At 42.0% G+C, this 20640-nt stretch overlaps 1 protein-coding gene and 1 long non-coding RNA gene across 5 annotated transcripts in view; one reads left to right on the plus strand and one right to left on the minus strand.

The window, feature by feature from the left end:
* Positions 1–20640, minus strand: part of GRIA1 (glutamate ionotropic receptor AMPA type subunit 1) — a 229561-nt gene that overhangs the window by 115699 nt on the left and 93222 nt on the right. For all 3 annotated transcript variants that reach the window (XM_001509619.4, XM_001509656.4, XM_007655322.4), the window contains exons 3-4: positions 5183–5422; positions 2982–3166 (exon numbers count right to left, since the gene is read on the minus strand). In XM_001509619.4, the coding sequence (XP_001509669.1) occupies positions 2982–3166; positions 5183–5422 (425 nt within the window). The remainder of the gene's footprint in view (positions 1–2981; positions 3167–5182; positions 5423–20640) is intronic.
* Positions 3095–20640, plus strand: part of LOC114806617 — a 66901-nt gene continuing 49355 nt past the window's right edge. The window contains exons 1-4 of one of the 2 annotated variants that reach the window (XR_003754670.2): positions 3095–3179; positions 15656–15872; positions 17292–17409; positions 18938–19209. This is a non-coding gene — a long non-coding RNA (uncharacterized LOC114806617). Of the gene's footprint in view, positions 3180–15655; positions 15873–17291; positions 17410–18937; positions 19210–20640 lie in introns of those variants that run through there. The other variant, XR_003754671.2, reaches the window with a different exon arrangement.

Below are 20640 nucleotides of genomic sequence, written 5' to 3' on the forward strand. Positions count from 1 at the left end.
TGAAAAACAATTTTGGAACAATTGGAATGCTTGGGTGGCGATGGCTAGAGGGCTGCTGGGAAAGGGTGACAATGCATTTCCAGCAGTGTGTGGGAGAAGTCTGAGCACACAGTGTCCCCATTATGCTCGTCTCTAGCTCCCTTAACTGAGCTAATATAGCATTCCTCACCAGCTATACATCATTAATGCTATTTGAAAAGAAATTTGTAATAAAAAGGGGGACTGCTGGTAGTCACTACCTGCCTGAAACTCGGCTTAATTTGCAAGGCTTGGCCAAGCAGTTCTCTCATCCACTATCCTCATTTTGGCCCTCAGGGTTGGCTCTAAGGCTTTCGTTTCTCATGGATACTGAGGCGAAACAGGCAGAATTGTTAGAACAAGACAACAATCGGTAACAAGGCAAAATGGCATGAATTCCACCCCACATCTGAAACCTTTACTTCCACTGATTTTCAAATCAAGTAATTGTAACAATACAATTGTGGAGGGTGTTAGCAAATCCACCCTTCCTCTCCATCCCAAAGGCCACCATCCAGGTTCATCCCCTTTAACATCCTTAGTTTGAATAAACCATTAGCCTGTTTATTAGCCTCCCAGTTTCAAGTCACCCCCTTTCCAGTTAATACTGCACTCTGCTGCCTGGATGATTTTTCTTAAGCATTGTTCTGCTCACCTCTTTCCAGGCCTCAAAAACCTTCAACAATAATCCAATCCTCTCCATATCAAGTAAAACCTTTTGACCACTGGCCTTACAGCACTCCATAAGCTCTCTCCCTCCTACTTATCCACTCTCTTTCACTATACCCTGCTTGCACTTTTCAATTCCTCTCAAGCAAACATTTGTGGTGCCTTGTTTCCTCCTCTCCCATATCTGACCCTTGGCTCATCTCCTTCCTCCTACCTGGATCTCCTTACCTCTTCAAATCCACCAGATCACAGCTCACCACTCACACCCCTCCTCACCAGCTCACCGAAACCATAGCCCTTCTGAGACCAAATCTCATCCAGGAGAACTTCCCCAATTAACTCTTCTTCTCCCAGGTCATCCCCCACAACCCAACTACCACCTCAGCCCTCCTGTGCCTATTAAGCCCTTAAACTTACAGTGTTGCCCTTCTGTACTTATTAATTTACAAACATGCTATTTAAGCAGTTACTCACCCATATATCCTTTTTTTCCTCACTTCTTCTAGCTGCAGCTTTGAAGTTGTCTCCCAGCTAGACTGCAATCTCCTTAACTCTATTACCCTCTCCCAAGCACCCAGTAGACACTTAATAAATACTACTGACATAGGTGTAGAGTGGTGTAGTAGAAAGAGCATGAGTTTCGGAATCAGAGGGCCTGGGGTCCGATCCTATCTCTTGTTACTTAACTTCAGTCTGGTCTTGGGCAAGTCACTCAACTTCTCTGTGTCTCTGTTTCCTCACCTGCAAAATGGGGATTCAGTGGTGCATTGGATAGAGCAGGGACCTGAGAGTCAGAAGGTTACAGGTTCTAATCCCAGCTCCGCCACTTTCATTCAATCGTATTTATTGTAAGCTTAATGTGTGCCAAGCACTATACTAAGTACTTGGAGAAGTACAATTATAACGAACAGACACTTTCCTTCCCACAGTGAGCTACTTGTCTGCTGTGTGACCTTGGGCAAGTCACTTCATTTCTGTGCCTCAGTTACCGATCTGTAAAATGGGGACTAAGACTGTTAACCCCATGTGGGACAGGGACTGTGTCTAACCTGATTAGCTTGTATCTACCCACCACTTAGAACAGTGCTTGACACATAGAAAGTACTTAACGAACACCATCATTAATTAAAGGAAAATCTAAAGTGACCACTACACATTTCCTGGACAAGCCAAGAAATTTTTTGGGTCGCCTATTGTGTACCAGTTCACCGATCCCTGCTAATATATTTGCTTACTGTCAGTACAAATAATAATATCAACAATCACAATGATAATTTACAATACCGAGCCCTGATCTGTTTCCTAAGTACATGGAGAATAGGCAGACTTCATTCTGTGTAACACTGCCTAAAGATTTATGTGGGGTGGGGGCAGAAGGTATTTGTCCCACGCCCACACTAAGGCCTTACACGGCATTATGTCTCTTTTTGGGGATGAGATTTGAGCACGGCAGGAGGTCAGCACCTGGATATCAGCACAGTCACCAGTGATCTGCTTTCATGCAGGACCTCATAAGAACTGAGTCCTTGTATGTCAGCTCTAAATGGAGAACAATGAAGAGGGTGGAGGGCAGTTGCCTTGCTCTCCACCAGTGCATTCTCAATGCACTCCACTGGTACACCTAATAGCAATAGCAAAGGACAGGTAAATTTGCCCAGAGCCATGGGAAAGAGCTTCAGAAAGTGGGTTAAGAAGCAATAATGGTGTTCCCGATATTTGATATGTAACATCATTAATAGATTTAAGGATAGAGTTTACCCCTAACTGCTGGTCCCCTCTGAAATGGATAGCATAAATGCTCCCTTAAGAATACCCCTGAACAGCTGTAATATAAATCGTATGAAAATTAAAAAGGACAAAGGTTAGTAGTAACAAAAGGAAGGCTCTTCAACATAAAGAGTGGGTATTTTAAAATCTTGGTTTCTCTTTTTCCCCCCAAATCTTCCACTCCCCCGCCTTAGCACATCTCCTCCAAGAGCTTTCCCCAACTCAGCCCTTATTTCCTCTACTCCCATTCCCTTTGGTGTCACCCTTACACTTGGATTTGCACCCTTGATTCACTGCCCATCCCCTCAGCCCCACAGCATTTATGTACATATCCACAAAATTTAATATTTATATTAATGTCGTATCCCCCTCTAGATTGTCAGCTTGTTATGGGAAGGGAACAAGTCTACCAACTCTGAGATGTTGTACTCTTCCAAGCGCTTACTTCCATGCTCTACCCACAGTAAGCACTCAATATGATTGATTGATCAGTTTCCCAACCCTGAGGATTTGGCCATCCACACTACCTGTCCCAAAATGGCATTCAGTCGCTCTGATTCACAGTCCACCACCACCTGCCGGTCTTTCTTCTTCTCTAGGTCCTGAAAAAGCATCCTGTATCCCTCCTCGGTTGTTGTCAGAATATTGACGGCCGTCACTTGCCAGTTCTTCTCCGCAGCTGTATCTAGAACTTTCTGGAGGACGGACAGGCCTGGGGTGAGCAGGTAGAGACAAACAGGAAACCAAAGTTCAATTATGTTTTGCTTCCCTTCAGCTTCAGCCAGGACTTTAGTGTTTATCTAGTGTGATTCCTCAGAGGTTTTAGGTCAGGTATTCAATGGGGCCCAGCCGCACTTTGGTAAGCTTGTTTCATTGATGGTTATGGAGCTACTTCTGTGTAAAAGGTGCTTTCTCCAGACCAAAGCCTTCATTACTGTGACTACCCCATCCCAGCTGAGACTTCGATGTTATATAAATAAGAAAAATTGTCAAAACAAGAGACAAGAGAAGGAGAAAGAAAAATATAATGGAAGGAATATAGGAGATAAAGGACAGCCTAAACAAAAATTTAATGAACGCAACGTTACTGTGGAGGGTGTGAAGAAATTACAATGCATTATGTTCTTGATGATAGTTTGGAAGATGCCACATGGAAAGAGACAAATAGCAATTACACGCTATACCAAATAAGATACAAGTTTAAACATCTCATTTTTATGACTGGCACAAGTTGCAAATTCTGAAGCACCAATGCCTTAGGCTGTAACTTACACTCTCAAAATCCCTGGGCTATTTTAGCACCTGTGTGGAATATTTGGCTGCATTCTCCCTGTGCCTTTAGATAGTTAATTTCATGTAGGTTTTTGAGCTGGGGATGGAGCCAAAAGTTGTCAGATGCATTTGCTTCTGGGTATAAAAATGTATGAATCTTTGGGGCCTGGCAAATTGACAAATAATTTGGATTCCCCATATTGCTTCACTGGTGTGGTACAGATCAGTGATTACAAATCCAACATTGTTTTCCCCTTCAAAAAAGTTGTGGATTTTAAAAGTCTGGACCCAAATCCATTGGAAAAGCAAAACTTGGGGCAGTGTACTCTTACTTAAATGGATTTACACTCCAGTTTGCTTCAATTTTAAGACCAGACACAATGAAAAATAAAGCATCCAAAATGTGCCAAGGGATACATATTTATAGCACATGAGATCACCCATAAAACATGAGCCTATGTAATTGCAAATACTTCTGAGCATTACAGTCCAGTATAATTATCAAGTTTTTTCCATATGAAATGCAGACACTTCTGCTGTACTCTTTCTAAGCACTTGGTAAAATTAATAGGCATGAAAAACCCCATAAATTGATTTCAATTCAAAGACCCTCAAAATTGTGGGAGACTACACTCCCACGCTCTACACTGGTAAAGTAACACTCCTCAAACTTTGCTCTGAGGGCACCAGTCCCAGAGAACATTTCTTCAGAGAAGCAGTGTCGCCTAGTGAAAAGACAACAGCATTAGCAGTCTGGAGATCTGGATTCTAATCTGAGCTCCATCATGTGTGACTATAAGGCACTTATTTCTCTATGCCTCAGTTTCCCCTGTTCTCCTTCCCCCATGAAGCACAGGTGGAACAGGGTCTGTCTCTGATCTGATTTTATTGTATCTACCCCAGTGCTTGGCAAATAGAAAGTACTTAAATAATTTATTATTGTTATTATTTTCATCATTATTATCACCACCAATGTTCAATTTAGGGACAATTGTGAAGGTTAGAGGCCCAGAGCTTTTATTTTTGTAAGCATCAGAGATGGAGAAGTCTAGTTACCAGATACTAGTAATTAGTTACTAGTTACATGCAGTGTTAAACTGTTTTTTCTCCTCCTCTTTGAAGTAAATCAGGATTAAAAAAAAAATCCAAACCCATGTTAGCCTCATTCATGCAGATAATTCAAGAAAAACAAGCATTTGTTCTTTGGCCTGATTTACTTGTAGAACAAAAGTTGTGCAGCTCTGACCCTATAACAGAGAGACCAGTCTGTGAGATGTTTTTTTTTTTTTCCTGAAAAATGAGGTGGTCAGTGATCTTCTCTTACTGATGATCCAAATATTTCACAGGATAGGGAGGGTTTTTCAACCCCTAGGGTCTGCCCTGAGAAATGAGAGAGTCCCTTGTTTGCCTTCCCTCTCCCCTCTTACCGCCCACCCCAACTCACCCCATCACTTACCCCTGTCGGCGTCATAAATATACACAAACTTTTGCCATTTGTAATGGTCAATGATGCTGATGAGGGCATCCTGCAGCTCAGGGCGCAGCTGGAGAACAAACTGGTTGGAAGTGTCGACTGGGAAACTGGGGGTGATGAAGCACACGTGGAGAGCTCCACAAAAGGAGGTGAGCATGTTGACGGTCTTCCTCTCATAAAATCCAAAAATGGCGTAGACACCCTTGGAGAACTGTGAACAGACTGGAGGAAAAAGAGAGGATGTGAAGAAAGCTCTGAAGAGATTTGGCCCCAGGACTCCATTTGCTAAGCCAGACAGCAGAAGGTATCAGAGAATAAATGAGGCAAGATACAGGCAGACACCACAAAAAAAAAAAAAAGAAAGTAGCTTTGTTAAGTTCTACTTTGTGATGATTGTTGTGTGACCTTAGGCAAGTCATTCAACTTCCCTGAGCCTCATTTTCCTCCTCTATAAAATAGAGATTCCATATCTCTTCTATCTTTTACTTAGACTGTTAGCTACCTCTTCTCTCTTGTACTTAGGAGTGTAAGTCCCATATGGGACAAGGACTATGTCCTTTCTGATTATCTCATATCTACCCCAGCACTTAAAACAGTGCTTGACACATAGTAAGCACTTAACCCCCAATTATCATTATCATTCTTATTGATATCATTATGACTGGATTAGCTACTGTGGCAGTTGCCCCACCTTTTAATAAATAATAAATTGACTTAATAAATTACTGTCAACTTTAACTATGTCAATTCCTGGCTTGTACTACATCCTGGTGAACAATCTCCTCCATCTTCTGTTCAGGAATCCTTCTAGAACTTTCAAGCACACACTCCAAAAAAAATGGAGAAAATTAGAAGTCCATAGCATATCAAAAGCCAATGCATCTGGACAATTGATTCCATAGTTGCTTGCCGGTATTAGAGTGAGCTTTCGATAATGAAGGCATTTTTAAAAGCATCAGCACACAGGCTTTGGAGGCATGGAGAAAATTGTTTGTTGCTAAATCTTATACTGTTTCCAGCTAGAGGAGGCTTCTACCCACTCTGCACCTACAAACCATTTACTGTCTTCAGTAAGAACACATTGTCCTTTTGAGAAGCAGACAATAAGCACTTGAAATGCCAAAAGCAGTCATCAACAACCAGGCTTCCTTAAATATGACTCTATAGCAAGGGTGTTGGCATAAGATATTTTTCCATGTTAAATACAGATTTGTCCAAAGGGACACAGTGAAATAACCCTAAATTCCATGTCCATATAATAGATTAAAAAGTAACGTATTTCTTGAATCATGTACATTTCAGAATAAATATTTCCACATTTGATGTGTAGTTCAAATTTCACATGTTTTGTGTTTTACCAAGAGAGTTGCATCTGCCAGCATCTTTGCCTATCTTTCTAACTTGGGTTCCTAACATTAATAGTAATATTTGTTAATTGCTTACTATGTGCTAAGCACTGTACTAAGCAATGAGGTAGATACAAGATAATCAGGTCAGACACGGTCTCTGTAGTAGATCAGGAGGAAGAAAACAGATGACTGAGGAGTTGGAAGAGACCCAGTTATTTAGCACACACAAAGAAGAGAGATCATTTAAAAATACTCTCATCCGGTTGCTTTAACTGCTGTTACCAGCACTTCTTGGGATCATTGTCATGTGGAAATGGCCACCCCAGGAGAATATTTTATGCACTCAGCAAGAGCTGAAAAGGTACTAGTAAACTGCCTTGAGATTTGGCTTTGTGAACATGAAGCACCTACTGAGCAATGCTTCTTGTGAAACCCAGTCCCTAATAGAGCCAAACCTTTTTAGTAACACTCCTGTTTAGGGCACATTCCATTTATTATCAATAAATCTCCAAACCCTGGGCACATGAGAGCACATTCCCTGTGAGAGAACTCCGGGTATTATCAACTCCTTTTATGGTCACTGCACTTCTACAGACCCTTCAAGTCCACATTTCTCCTAGCTCAGGGTTTCAATCTCTAGAACCGTGGCAGCTCTATTGTAAATAAAGGATAATGAGTTGGATGACAGCTTCATTTTGGGGGATTCCCCTGACAGCCATCTTCTTTTTTTCTTGTGCTACTGTTTTGTGTGTGTGTTTGAAATGAACCCTTAGATCTAATTCTAGCCTCAGAACAAACCATGCCTTAGATTTACAGGATGTATTGAGAGCAATAATGCCCCAGTACTTATAGGACCTTTATTTTTTTCAAAGCCTGGTCACATCAATTATCTCATTTTATGTTCTCAACATCCCCCTGACATAGGGAGAAACCAATATTATATCCCCATTTTACAGCTGAGCAAACAAAGATGACTTGTCCCTAGTCAAACAGTGACTTTTGGTATTAGGTGCTAATTTTGTGCTAAGCCCCTGGGCAAATACAATCCCTACCCCTCATGAATTCTATTACAAAAACCACAGGCTTAGGGGTCAGAGGACCTGGGTTCTAATTCCGACTTTCTGTCACTTGCCTGCTGTGTATCCTCGAGCAAGTCACTTTACTCTGTGCCTCAGTTTCCTTAACTGTAAAATGGGGATTCAATGCTTAAACTGGGAGCCCCTTGTGCGACAGGGACTCTATCTAATTACCCTAGTGCTTAGAACAGTGCTTGACACATAGAAAGTGCTTAACAAATATAATTTAAAAACAATAGAAAAGAATGACAAAAAAATCCCATCCTCATTTTACAGGAAAGACTAAAAGTCAGACTTTATGATGGGGGGTACTCATTCATTCATTCAATAGTATTTATTGAGCACTAACTGTGCACAGAGCACTGTACTAAGCGCTTGGAAAGTACAATTGAGCAACAAAGAGAGACAATCCCTGCCAACAACGGGCTCACAGTCTAGAAGCGGGGAGACAGACATCAAAACAAGTAAACAGGCATGAATAGCATCAATATAAATAGAGTTATATACACATCAAAAAAACAGGCATTAATATAAATAAAATTGCAGATATGTACATATATACACAAGTGTTGTGGGGTGGGGTGGGATAGAGCTAAAAGGAATGAGTCGGGGCAATGGGGAGGGAGGGAGAGCTGAGGAAAAGGGTTTAATTTGGGAAGGCCTCTTGGAGGAGGTGAGCCTTTAGTAGGGCTTTGAAGGGGGGAAGTGTGATTGACAGATCTGAGGAGGGAAGGCATTTCAGTCCAGAGGTAGGACGTGGGCCAGGGGTCGATGGTAGGGCAGGTGGGAACGAGGCACAGTGAGGAGGTTAGTGGCACCGGAGGAGCTAAGTGTGTGGGCTGGGATGTAGAAGGAGACAAGGGAGGTGAGGTAGGAGAGGGCAAGGTGATGGAGAGCTTTGAAGTCCAAAGTGAGGAATTTTTGCTTGATATGGAGGTTGATAGGCAGCCACTGGAGATTTTTGAGGAGAGGGGGATGACATGCCCAGAATGATAATCCAGGCAACAGAGTAAAATACAGAGTGAAGTGGGGAGAGACAGGAGATTGGGAGGTCAGAAAGGATGCTGATGCAGTAATCCAGGTGGGATAGGGTGAGTGATTATACTAACTTGGTAGAGTGTGGCTTTCAGGATCCCCTGTCTAGACCTAGTTTTCTGGACCCTGCTACTTCTATTTATGTATAATGGGCTGACACAAAGAAAGGGAGAAAAATGGCTAGGAAATACCAATCAATCAATCAATGTGGCTTTCAAAAGGCAGACATCTCTTTTATGTACCTGGCTTCATTCAGCCTCCTTTGTCAGGATTTCCTAATAACTACAAATGTAGCAGCTCTGGTATAACTTAGGTTAAAAGAGAATGCTTTAGGCAATGGACTACTTAGAATGCCCACTTGGGACTGTTCCCCCAAATATCTCAATTCCTCAGCTTTTGAGGCCTTAACATTTCTCTCCCAATCCAACCATGCCAAGCTCCTACTCCTGTCCAAACAGCCCTTGGAAAAGTGACTCAAGAGCACCCTAAGCCTGGTGGTGGTGATAATAGTAGTATCCATAGTATTTGTTGAGCTCTATCCCAAGGTGAACCAGGATACTCACCATCTCTAGGTCAAATGCTATCTTGTGACTGACCCAGCCAGCAAGGCGGAACTCGGAAGTGCGGGCAGGATACCACCCCTGCAACCAAAACCGCTAGATTGACAGCCTAAAACGGGATTAAAAAGGTGTCCCTTGCCTTCGTGCTGATTACATAAAGTATGGAGGTGGGGTGAGGGTGGAGATTGGATAAACCAAGGCTGGAAGCTGGAGTGACTTAAGAGCCCAGGTAATGAATACCTGAGGCCTCTGACATTCTGGGTAGCGGATCGAGACTTGCAGCAGCCGGCTTCCCGTCACTTCTGCCCAGAGTGTGGGATGTCAGCTCTGCCTGCACCAAGTGAGGAGGTTTAGGATGGGTGACTGTCCCACTGAACGCTGTAGGGCTGGAAGTTAGGGCGCTTCACCACAGGTGTGGAATGCATAAACGGATTCCTCCCGGGTGGGAAGCATTCATAGCTGCTTCCCCATATGTGAACAAGGCATAAGTGAATTCCTTCCAGGTGGGAAGCATTCGTGGGCAGGACCTAGGTGTTTTGCCACACACAAGTATAAGTATATTCCTCCCAGTAGGAAAGCTCTAAAATCATTACATAATCATATTCCTCCCAAAAGGGGCCTCCCGAAAGGGAAGTTCAATTCGCCGCATCCCAAAACATCAAATAATTCAATTTGCCTCACAGAATAAATTTTATATAAAACTCAGTCTTTCCGGCCCCAGTCTCTCTCTCGCTGCACCGATTCCTGAATGAATCTGTCCCTGGGCAACAGGTGACAAGCTCTCACTGGGTGCAGTGCACTGTACTAAGCACTTGGAAAAGTACAATACAGACAGGTGATGCATTCACCTGTGTGCAGTAAACAGATATGACAGTGCTGAAGATGGGTATAATAAGCACGTAGTACAGTGCTTTGCACACAATAAGTGCTCAATAAATACAATTGAATGAAATTAGTGTTGAAGAGCTGGAGATAGCTGATGGCTTTAGACAACTTGGGGAGGTTGGATATTAACTGGGGGAGAGGATGATGGAGCTGGAATTTTAAGAGAGCTATGAATATGGGGAAAGCTGTGGTCTGTCAGATTTGGGGAGAAAGGGAATTCCTAGCTAGGGGGAATTAACATGAGCAAAAGGATGGAGACTAGAAAGTGAAGAGTCAGGTGCAATTGTAAGGTTGGCTCAGAGGGAACAAAGAGAGTGAGTACTAGATGGAGAGAACAGATATGCCAGGTGGGGTGAGTTGGTGGTGAAGCCCACTGTGAAGAGTTTTCACTTGATGTGGTGGGACAAGGAAAGACAGTGGGAGGGTTTTGAGGAGTTGGAGAGATGTATGCTTAGCGAAGTTTCAAGAAGACGACCTGTGCTGCAGTAAAAAATATAGATTGGAGGGGAGAAAAGCTGGAGATAAAGGGACCTTAGTATGATGACAGCTTCGACTAGAGATGCCAGCTATCTGGGTGGAGAGGAATGGGGAGATCCAGAAGGTGTCATGTAGGAAGAACTGTCCACATTTGGGGACTCAGCTCTGCCCCTGACCAGCTGTGTGGGGTTTCTATTACTCAGCCTCTGTGTGCCTGATTTCTCACCTATAAAATGGGGTTAGGACACCTGCTATACATTTTTATGATATTTGTTAAAGAACTTACTATGCCGGCACTGTACTATGTGCTATGGTAGATACAATGTAATCAGATTGGACACAGTCCCCATCCCACATGGGGCTCGCAGTCTTCATCCCCATTTTACAGATGAGGGAATTGAAGCACAGAAAAAAAAAAAGTGACTTGCTCAAGGTCCCAAAGCAGACAAGTGGGGAAGCCAGGATTAGAACCCAGGTACTTCTGACTCTCTGAAGTGGATGGTGACTCTTTCAACTAGGCCACACTGCTTCTCTATACTTCCTCATAAATTGTGAGATTGTGAGACCTATTAAAATGCGTACGATCTGATCACATTAAATCCACCCCAGTGTTTAACACTGAGCCTGCTACATAGGAAGTAATCAGTACCAAAATCTACCCCAACTGGAGACTAAGCACATGTATTTGGTAACCACACCAACCACTCTCCCTCAAAGATCAACAGTTGCCCATTGATGTAAGATACATTTAAATTGTTAAGGAGATATTGAGACTGATGAGACTTTAGAGGAAAAGCTCAAGACTTCGCATTTCATTTCAGGCTGCTCACAATTCAGGTTGTCTCCTCTGCATGAGTGTGACATGCTGAAAGGGATGTGAAATGAGAAATACCTGATATGGCTCTAGACCCAAATATCAGGTTTGTGATCATGATCCTTAACCCTCAGAAGCCATTTCACTTCCTTAGTTTATCATCATCAGTGTGGCCTTGGAGAAGAGTTGGCGGTTATTGTGAATTTGGAGGAATGGTTTACTTTTCCGGGGTGTCAACATGGTTTAAGGCATTATAAAGAGAGAGGAGCATTAGTTCTAATCTAAACTATTCTAAATTCAACAAAGGAGGGGAATAAATTTCCTCAGGAGGTAGAGGGGAGTCAAGGTAGCACAGAGGTGAAGGGCAAGGTATACATTTTTAAAAAATTATAGAACATGATAAAAGATAGAGAAATATATTTTACTTTTCTAAACAAAATGCAATCAGCACACTGTAAACTGGAAAGGAGAAGGATTGGGGGAATATTCCTTAAATGATTTAAATGATTTTGCCTGAATGGGCTCAGATGAATGAGAAGCAGTGTGGCCTAGAGGTAAGAGCAAGGGCCTAGGAGTCAGAGGACCTGGATCCTAATCCTGGCTCTGCCTACTGTGGGATCTTGGGCAATTCTCTTAACTTCAATGTGCCTCACTTTCCTCAACTTTAATACTTCTCCCTGCTACTTAGATTTTTATCTCCAACTAGGACAGGGATTGGTCTAACCTGATGAACTTGAATCTACCCCAGCTCCTAAAACAGTGCTTGACACATAGTAAGCATTTAAATACAATAATAATAATAATAATAATAATGATAAATGTCTCTTTGGAAAAGTCTTGGGACTTCTGCTTGGGATATCTTTTCTCAAAGTACCACAGTATTCACCCTTGGATTTGAGCGTGTCTGTAGGATAAGTGCAACCCATTTCAAAATTACTCAAAGATTCTATTGGTCTATTCTCATGGAGTTAGTTGATCTTTGCCATGAATTTGTTAATCCAATCAGGTGACTGTAGACTTAAAACTCTTTCTGTAGACTGTATACTTCCTGCGGGCAGGGATCACTTCTGACAATTCTGTTGTCCTGGATCTTCCCAAGTTCTTAGTACAGTGTTCAGCACACAGTAAGAGCTCAAATATCACTGCTTCATTTCATGATATTTGGATGTTCACAAGGTACCTGACAGTGTTCAAGTTGCACAGAAATGGGGATAGAAAATCTGTACTTCAAAATACAGAAACATATAGCTATAAATATATAGAAAGTTAACTATTCTTAAAATACTATTGTTTGCTGGCTTTTCCTGTCCACCTTACTCCCATATGAAATGATATTGATCAATGGGCACTCCTGGGACAGGAGCACACCTTGAGCAGGTTGACATACAAATGACTTTACCATCAAACCCTCACCTTGTGTCTGCATCCACCTCCCTCAGCCAATGACATGTTATGGTTTTCAGGGAAAACAGATTTGACAAGAGAAATTTCTTGTAAGCTCATTGTGGGTACAGTCTATGTCTACCAACTCGGTTATATTGCAACATTCCTTGCACTTAGTACAGTACTCTGCATACAGTAGGTGCTAAATACATATCACTGATTGATTCTTGAAGTGGAAAGACCACCCTTACCTGTCGATTGGACACTTAGGCTCTTAAGCAGATTATTTCTGGAAGGAGCAACTAGATACAAAAGGGAGAAGGTTGAGAAACCATCAGGGCATTTGCCTAACCTGAGATTACAAAGCCACAAGCTGTAGATCATTCTTATCGGTGATAGACGTTGCTTCACAACTTCTAGTATTTGTAAATTTTCTAGAAGCCAGGCAGGGAGCGTGTCCCAAATGCTTAGTATACACCCAATAGGAGCTAAATCAATTCTGCTACTACTACCTAGCCTAGAAAGGAAGTATAGTGTTTGCACAAGCACTGTGGGAACTGTCTCGTTATAAGATCAATGCTCACTGAAAAAGATGGCCCTGAAAGAAACAACTTTAGTGCAACTTGAGGAGAAGAGGGATTGCAGTAGGATTAGCAGTTCTGACCATCTCATCAAATCACACCCGTATCAATACACTACGAGATGGCATCAGACTTCATAGTTGAATGATTCAGGTTCTGTCCATGGAGGGGGAGAAAAAAAGATCAAGTCATTTCCTTGATATCCTTTGCCTGTGGAAATCATTTTCATTCAAAGGAATGAGGCACATGTAGACTACTTGTGTAAGGCATGTCCTAATGATATTTCTTAAATGACACCTGCAACTCAAACCCAGACGTTATCTGGTAGGCAGCCCTGAGCAATAAAATAAACATCCTTTAACTTTTAAATTGGCCATTTTCACTGGAGAAGAGAAAAGAGACTGAACAAATCAAAATTTTGTAACTCATTCCAGGTTTCCATTCCCGATTGAACAAAATATAGACACACACACACACACGAAAATCCCAAAATGACACTCAATTTTGAAAGCTGGTTTCCTTTCATTCCTGCCTATGATTTCTAGAGGTCACGATCAAGAAAGTGTTCTTTGTTGCTTGATGGAGCAGGGACTAAGCCGCCCAGATTCCTCCTTTCATTCATTCATTCAATCATATTTATTGAGCACTTATTGCGTGCAGAAAGCTGTACTAAGTGCTTGGAAAGTAAAATTGGGCAACAAATAGAGACAACCCCTACCCAACAATGGGCTCACAGTCTAGAAGGAGGGAAACAGACAATAAAACAAAACAAAACAAGTAGACAGGCATCAATAGCATGAATATGAATAGATTATAGGTACATATAATTAATAAAATAAATAGAATTGTATATATGTGTTGGGGGCAGGGAGGGGAGGAGGAGCAGAGGAAAATGGAGGCTCAGTCTGGGAGGGACTCCTGGAGGAGGTGAGCTTTCAGTAGGGCTTTGAAGGGGGGAAATGTGCTAGTTTGGCAGATGTGAGGAAAGAGGGCATTCCAGGCCAGAGGTAGGATGTGGGCCAGGGGTCGATGGCGGGATAGGTGAGAACGAGGAACAATGAGAAGGTTAGCAGCAGAGGAGTGGAATGTGTGGACTGGGCTGTAGAAGGAGAGAAGGGAGGTGAGGTAAGAGGGGGCAAGGTGATGGAGAGCTTTGAAGCCAAAAATGAGGAGTCTGCTCCTTTTCTTTGCCAGCCTGGCTAAATCCCATTTTTAGAAATTTCTATCCGTGTCTAGGAACTCTTTGGGTAAGCCAAAGCCATCTCAGGGATGAAGCTCAGAGGGACTCTATAGAAAAGCTTATGTGAGCAGATCTCAAAAGTTTGGATTCCTCTCCAAAGTTTTTCTAAAATAGGTCCGGAATAGTTTGTGTCTCTCACTCGCTCTCAAGAGATTTCAAGCCTTGGGGATTCCAGCAGAAATCCTATGAAAAACAGCATTTCTCACAATATTTAGTGTTGGTTTCATTTCCTTGGCTCAAAGAATTGCAGAGGAGTGTGAAAAAGTTGCAGTGAACAAATTCATGTGAAGGGAGGACATAGTAAACAACAGAGAACAAGGGAAAAGATGAAGAGGAAAACAACAATTCTCCAAAGCCATACCCAGAACTGAAAAAGATATGAGAATTCATCTTTTGCTCAAACTTAACTAAAAAAAGCTGTCGATGATGAGGAAATTCTCTGGCAGGACCACTGAATCTGTCTGCTTGCCAAACCTAATCACCTTTCTTACGGCAACATCACTGTCGATGCTCTCCCTACTTCAATGGTTAAAGCCTCAGACTTCAGATCTATTGATATCAATGATATGTACTGAGCATTTACTATGTGCAGAACACTGTACTGAGTAAGCACTTTGGAGAGTACAATAAAATTGAGTTGGTAGACACATAGTAGAATTGATAAATACTTAATAGATCCCAATTTAACCAAATTACCATCCTAAAATTGGATGTTGTCCCTCAGACTGTAAGCTCATTGTGGACAGAGACTGTGTTTAATGTTTCATTGTACTCTCGCAAGCGCTTATTATAGTTCTCTGCATCCAGTAAACACTCAATAAATATGACTGAATGAAGGAAGGAATGGATGTTCCTTATTCCTATGCTTGCAATCTCTGTCTTCCTGCCTCTCCAATTCAATTGCAAGTTCCTGGAGAGCAGGAACCACTTTTAAATGTCTAGTAAAGTGCTCGGAGCAGAGTAGGCAGATGACAGTGATGTTGATAATTTATTCCTATAATACTACTGTTAATAATACTGATATTAATACTCAACATTACTATTTTTTGATGCAGTTCGTAAGCATTTTGCCAGTTCACCATCCTCTGAAGTGAAGGAAGTGTGTTCCCGGAGCATAAATACTTTTTCTCCCTGTCAACCCACTTGATAAAGAAAGAACCACAGAGAACAACTGCTTCCTCTCCATTGCTGACTCACTCTATTGCCTGAACCTGGGTGACCACTAAATAACTTGGTCATGAAAGGAACTGAAGACTTCGCAGAAATCCACAGGTATTGAAAGAACCTCTAGCAACTGAGATGATAGTACTTTCCCCTCAGAAGCTCGATAGAGTCAAGGTCCAGTCAGCTTCAGGAGGTCAGGAAAGAGAAGTGAAGTATTCCGGAGGATAGATAAGGCAAGGGACCCCAGGGGCTCCAGGAAGAGTTCAGAATAAGAAATTCAAGAGTAGAAGCAGTATAAACTCACTGTGGGCAGGGAATGTGTCTACCAGCTCTGTTATATTGTAATCCCCTAAACACTTAGTCCAGTGCTCTGCAAACAGTGTTTCCTCAAAAATTGCAACTGATTGATCTACTGAGTGTACACCAAGTACAATACTCTGTATGAAGGCATTGGGAAGTACCAACCTATTACCACTGAAACACTAACACCTCCTCGATCTCTCTGCTATCCCCTTGCCCATGTCCTGCCTCTGGCCTGGAATTTCCTCCCCCTTCACATTTGACAATCACTCTCCCACCTTCAAAGACATATTTAAATCACATCTCTTCCAAGAGGCCTTTTCTGACTCATTTCCCCTACTCCCTCTCCCTTCTGCATCACCCTTGCACTTGGATTTGTACCCTTTATTCACTTCACCATAAGCCTCACAGCACTTATATATACACCTGTAAATTTTTTAATTTCTAGTCTCCCACTCGGTACTGTGAGCTCTATGTGGGCAGGGAACATATATCTACTAACTCTGTTATTTGGTACTCTCCCAAGACCAGGTACTGAAGCCTTAGGGCAGAGACTCATCCTTGTTTCCAATGGGAGCCTCAATCTTAATATGGTGTGTGTGGAACTATGTTCTTGAACAAAATGAAACGTCATCAAATGCAGAATGGAAGCTGCCCATTGCCAAACCATCATTCCCACCCCCTTTCAATATTGAACTATTTGTCAAAACAGTAATATTCTTAAAAAAATTACCTTCCTACCTTTAAAATCTGCTATACAAAATGTGAGAGTTCACAGACGTTACCCTCCTGTCTGTATTTTCACTTACTTTAACACATTTTAGGCCTTTTAAAGTGTTTCCAATCTAAGATGACATCTCTTCCTTACTGCTAAATAAGCTCATTCAGATACACAAACAGATTATCAACTGGGTATTTTAGCAGTTGAGGCACCAAGTAAGAATATAGGGCTGTGAGAATCATTTACAAAATGGGATGCAATAAAAGGTGTCCTATCTGCTGCATACAAAATATGGGTTTTCGTTTCTGCTGCCCATCACCAGCTGCATGGGAAATGGGGTAGGGGAATGCAACCTCTGGCTTTTCACAGAAAAAGCCTGAAAATCCAGAGTATATGCACAATGATGGCTGGGCTTAATGGGAAAATGTTTCAATATGCTGATAGTGTTGAAAATGGGAAAGAGCAGGGGTCTTGATAATTGCAATCTGCAATCTGATTTACTACAGTTATCCTCTGCCTTGGTGACCTTCGGACTGGGTGTTCCACTTGAAGTGACTCTTGAACATCACTCAAGAGCTTCATCAAATGCAATTTTCCCCGTGTAAGATTTGTTCTCAGACAGAGGTAAGGAACTCAACTTTACCCTCTGTTTCATTTTTCTTGGTCCTGAGGCCGCCCAACTCACAAAGCCTCTGGTTCCTGCTTACTACACTCTGTGTCCCTTTGAATGTTGAGCCACAGCAAAAAAACCCCAGAAATAACAGTCCTCTGTAGGAATGTTTTGTAGTCTAAGTTGTTTTCATTAAATGTCAGCCATTTTCATTAAATTAATTCATTAAATTAATCTCTTCTCTTGTTTGCCTGGTGGCCAATATTTTGGTGAAGATGTTCCTTGCTATTTGATACTAGCCCCACCCTCAACCCCACAGTACTTCTGAACATCTTTAAATTTTATATTATATATTTATATTAATATCCAACTACCCCTCTAGACTATAAGCTTGTTGTGGACAGAGAACATGTCCGTCAACTCCTCATAATTGGCTTTAAAGCACTCCATCACCTTGCCCCCATCTCACCTCGCTTCTCTCCTTCTACAACTCAACCTGCATACTTTGCTCCTTTAGTGCTAACCTTCTCAATGTGCCTTGATTTTGCCTGTTTCACCCACAACCCCTGGCCCACATCCTTCCTCTGGCCTGAGTCACACTCCCTTCTCAAATCTGACAATTACTCACCCCCGTTTCAAAGGTCTATTGAAAGCACATCTTCTCCAAGAGGCCTTCTCAGACTAACCCCACTTTTCCTCATCTCCCACTCCCTTCTGCATCATCCTGACTTGCTCCCTTTGCTCTTCCCCCTCCTCCCAGCCCCACAGCGCTTATGTATTATCTGTTATTTATTTATCTGTATTGATGTCTGTCTCCTCCCCTCTAGACTGTGAGCTCATTGTGGGCAGGGAAAGTCGTTGTTTATTGTTGCATTGTACTTTCCCAAGCACTTAGTACAGTGCTCTGCACACAGTAAGTGCTTAATAAATACGACAATGAATGAACTCTCCCAAGTGCTTAGTACAGTGTTCTGCACATATTAAGCACTCAATAAATACCACTGACTGACTAGGACTGTACTTATAGCAAGGAACCCCAGCTACAAGAAGGTTATTGTGTTAATTAATTTGCAGAAGGTTTCATGTCTAGGAACTTGATGTTAAGCCATAATGGTGATTGTATCACTACTTTTCTATTCATGGGTTGTAGTGTTAGTATGGGTTTGGACCAAAGCAGATGCTGGTTATCCCAGAACCTGGCACCTTCAGTGGATTAATGATCCATACCTCTTTCAACTATGACATCTGAACAATGAAATAAATTTGCGACCATAGCTCTCCCCATAATAATAACTGTGGCACTCATTTAGCACTAACTATATGCCAAGCACCGTGCTAAGCTCTGGGGTAGATACAATACAAAGACAGTCCCGGTCCCACATGGGGTTTATAGTCTACCAGGGGAAAAGAGAACAGATATTTAATCCCCCCAATTTACACATGAGGATAAATTATGACTTGCCCAAGGTCAGAACAGGCAAGTGGAAGAATGTGGATTAGGATCCAGGTCCCAGTCATCAAGTGTCTTGTTCTTTCCTTTAGGCAATGCTGTTATCGTTGCTACCATCTTTAGAGCCTTCCTGAAAGCCCACCCACTCAAGGAAACATTCCCAATTAATTCTCTCTTTCCCCAGTTGTATCAATGCAACAATCACCCTTAGCCCTTACGTGCATATCGCAATACATTAATTTACACTTACTTTTCAATTTAGCCTGCCATACTCCAGTTTCTAACATTTGTGGCATTGATTCTTCTCCTGCTCCAAACATGTAGAATGTATGCTCCTTGTGGGATGGTATCATGTCTATTAACTCTGTTGTGTTGTACTTTCCCAAGTGCTTCATGGAGAGTAAGTGCTCAATAAATACAACTGCTTGATAGAAACTATGAACCTACTTTGAGTCAGTCTTCCTTATTAGATTGTAAAGTCTTTGATGGCTAAACCATGTCTTCTGATTTTACTGTACCTTGCAAGTCCTTAGAACAGTGTGTTGCACATACAGCAGGCTCCCACTAAATAGAAATAGTTAATAGAAGTAATAGTAAGAGGTATTTGTTGATTGCTTCCTAAGGGCAATACACCACACTAAGCACTTGGGAAAACGCTACAGAAACACGAGATTCATTCCCTGCTCAGGAGGATTTTAACTTTTAAAGGAGGAGACAAAGTAAATACCACTGATTAATCAGTTGAGTCTCAAAAGCTCATCTGTTGATGGAGGGTGATGTTCACAATTAGCAGCTGATATTTGGGATGCCAGGACTTACTAAACCCTCTCAGGATCGCACCTGAGAGTTTCTACTACTTTAACAATCTTGGCTATGGAGGGAGAGTCAAGCAGAGGCATACCCATTCAAATGTTAGTTTGGGCAGTGGCTGAATGGAAGGCAATCTGCTACAGGTCAAAACTCACCTGTGCTAGCAGCAGCAGCATGGGAGAGAGTCAAAGGCAGAGGCTCAGGTTTACTGAGTGGAAGAAGGCAATGGCATACCACTTCCACATTTTTACCAAGAAAACTCTATGGATACACTACCAGAATAATTGTAGATGGAGGTGGGGTGTTCTGGGAGAGAAGTGCCCATGGAGTCACTATGGGTCAGAGATGATTTGATAGCATAAAACAAGGACTAACTAAAGATGAAAAGGACTCAAAAAGGAAGTTTCAGGAGTTGGTTTTAGAAGTAAAGAGAAGTAGTGTGGCCTAGTGGAAAAAGCACGGCTCCACAACTTCTCTGCTGTGTGACTTTGGGCATGTCACTTAACTTTATCCCTCAGTTGCCTCTTCTGTAAAATGGCAATTAAAGCTGTGATCCCCATGTGGGACACAGACTGTGTCCAACCTGATTATCTTGTCACAAACCCCAGTCCTTAGTACATAGTAAGTGCTTAACAAACACCATTTAAAAAAATGGTAATCCAAACAGTGTTCCCAGCATAAATAAGGTCCAACTTCTCTATGACTTCTCACTGGTAGAAATTCTATTAGACCTGCTCTATTTAACACCGTCTTTCAAGACAGTGGTTCAAGTCCTACCAATCAATACTATTAAGGGCTTACCCTGTGCTGAGCACTGTGCTAGATGCTTGGGGGAAGACAATGGACATGATCCCTATCCTCAAGGAGCTTTGTCTTTTCCAAGTTCTTTGAAATAGTTATCCACCAATTATGTCTACATATCTGGGAAGTGAACAACTGACCTGATCGCAAAGGGGAGGAAACTAAGAATGTGCACATTTCCCCA

This window comes from Ornithorhynchus anatinus, chromosome X1 (assembly GCF_004115215.2).
Source record: "Ornithorhynchus anatinus isolate Pmale09 chromosome X1, mOrnAna1.pri.v4, whole genome shotgun sequence".
NCBI lineage: Eukaryota > Metazoa > Chordata > Mammalia > Monotremata > Ornithorhynchidae > Ornithorhynchus > Ornithorhynchus anatinus.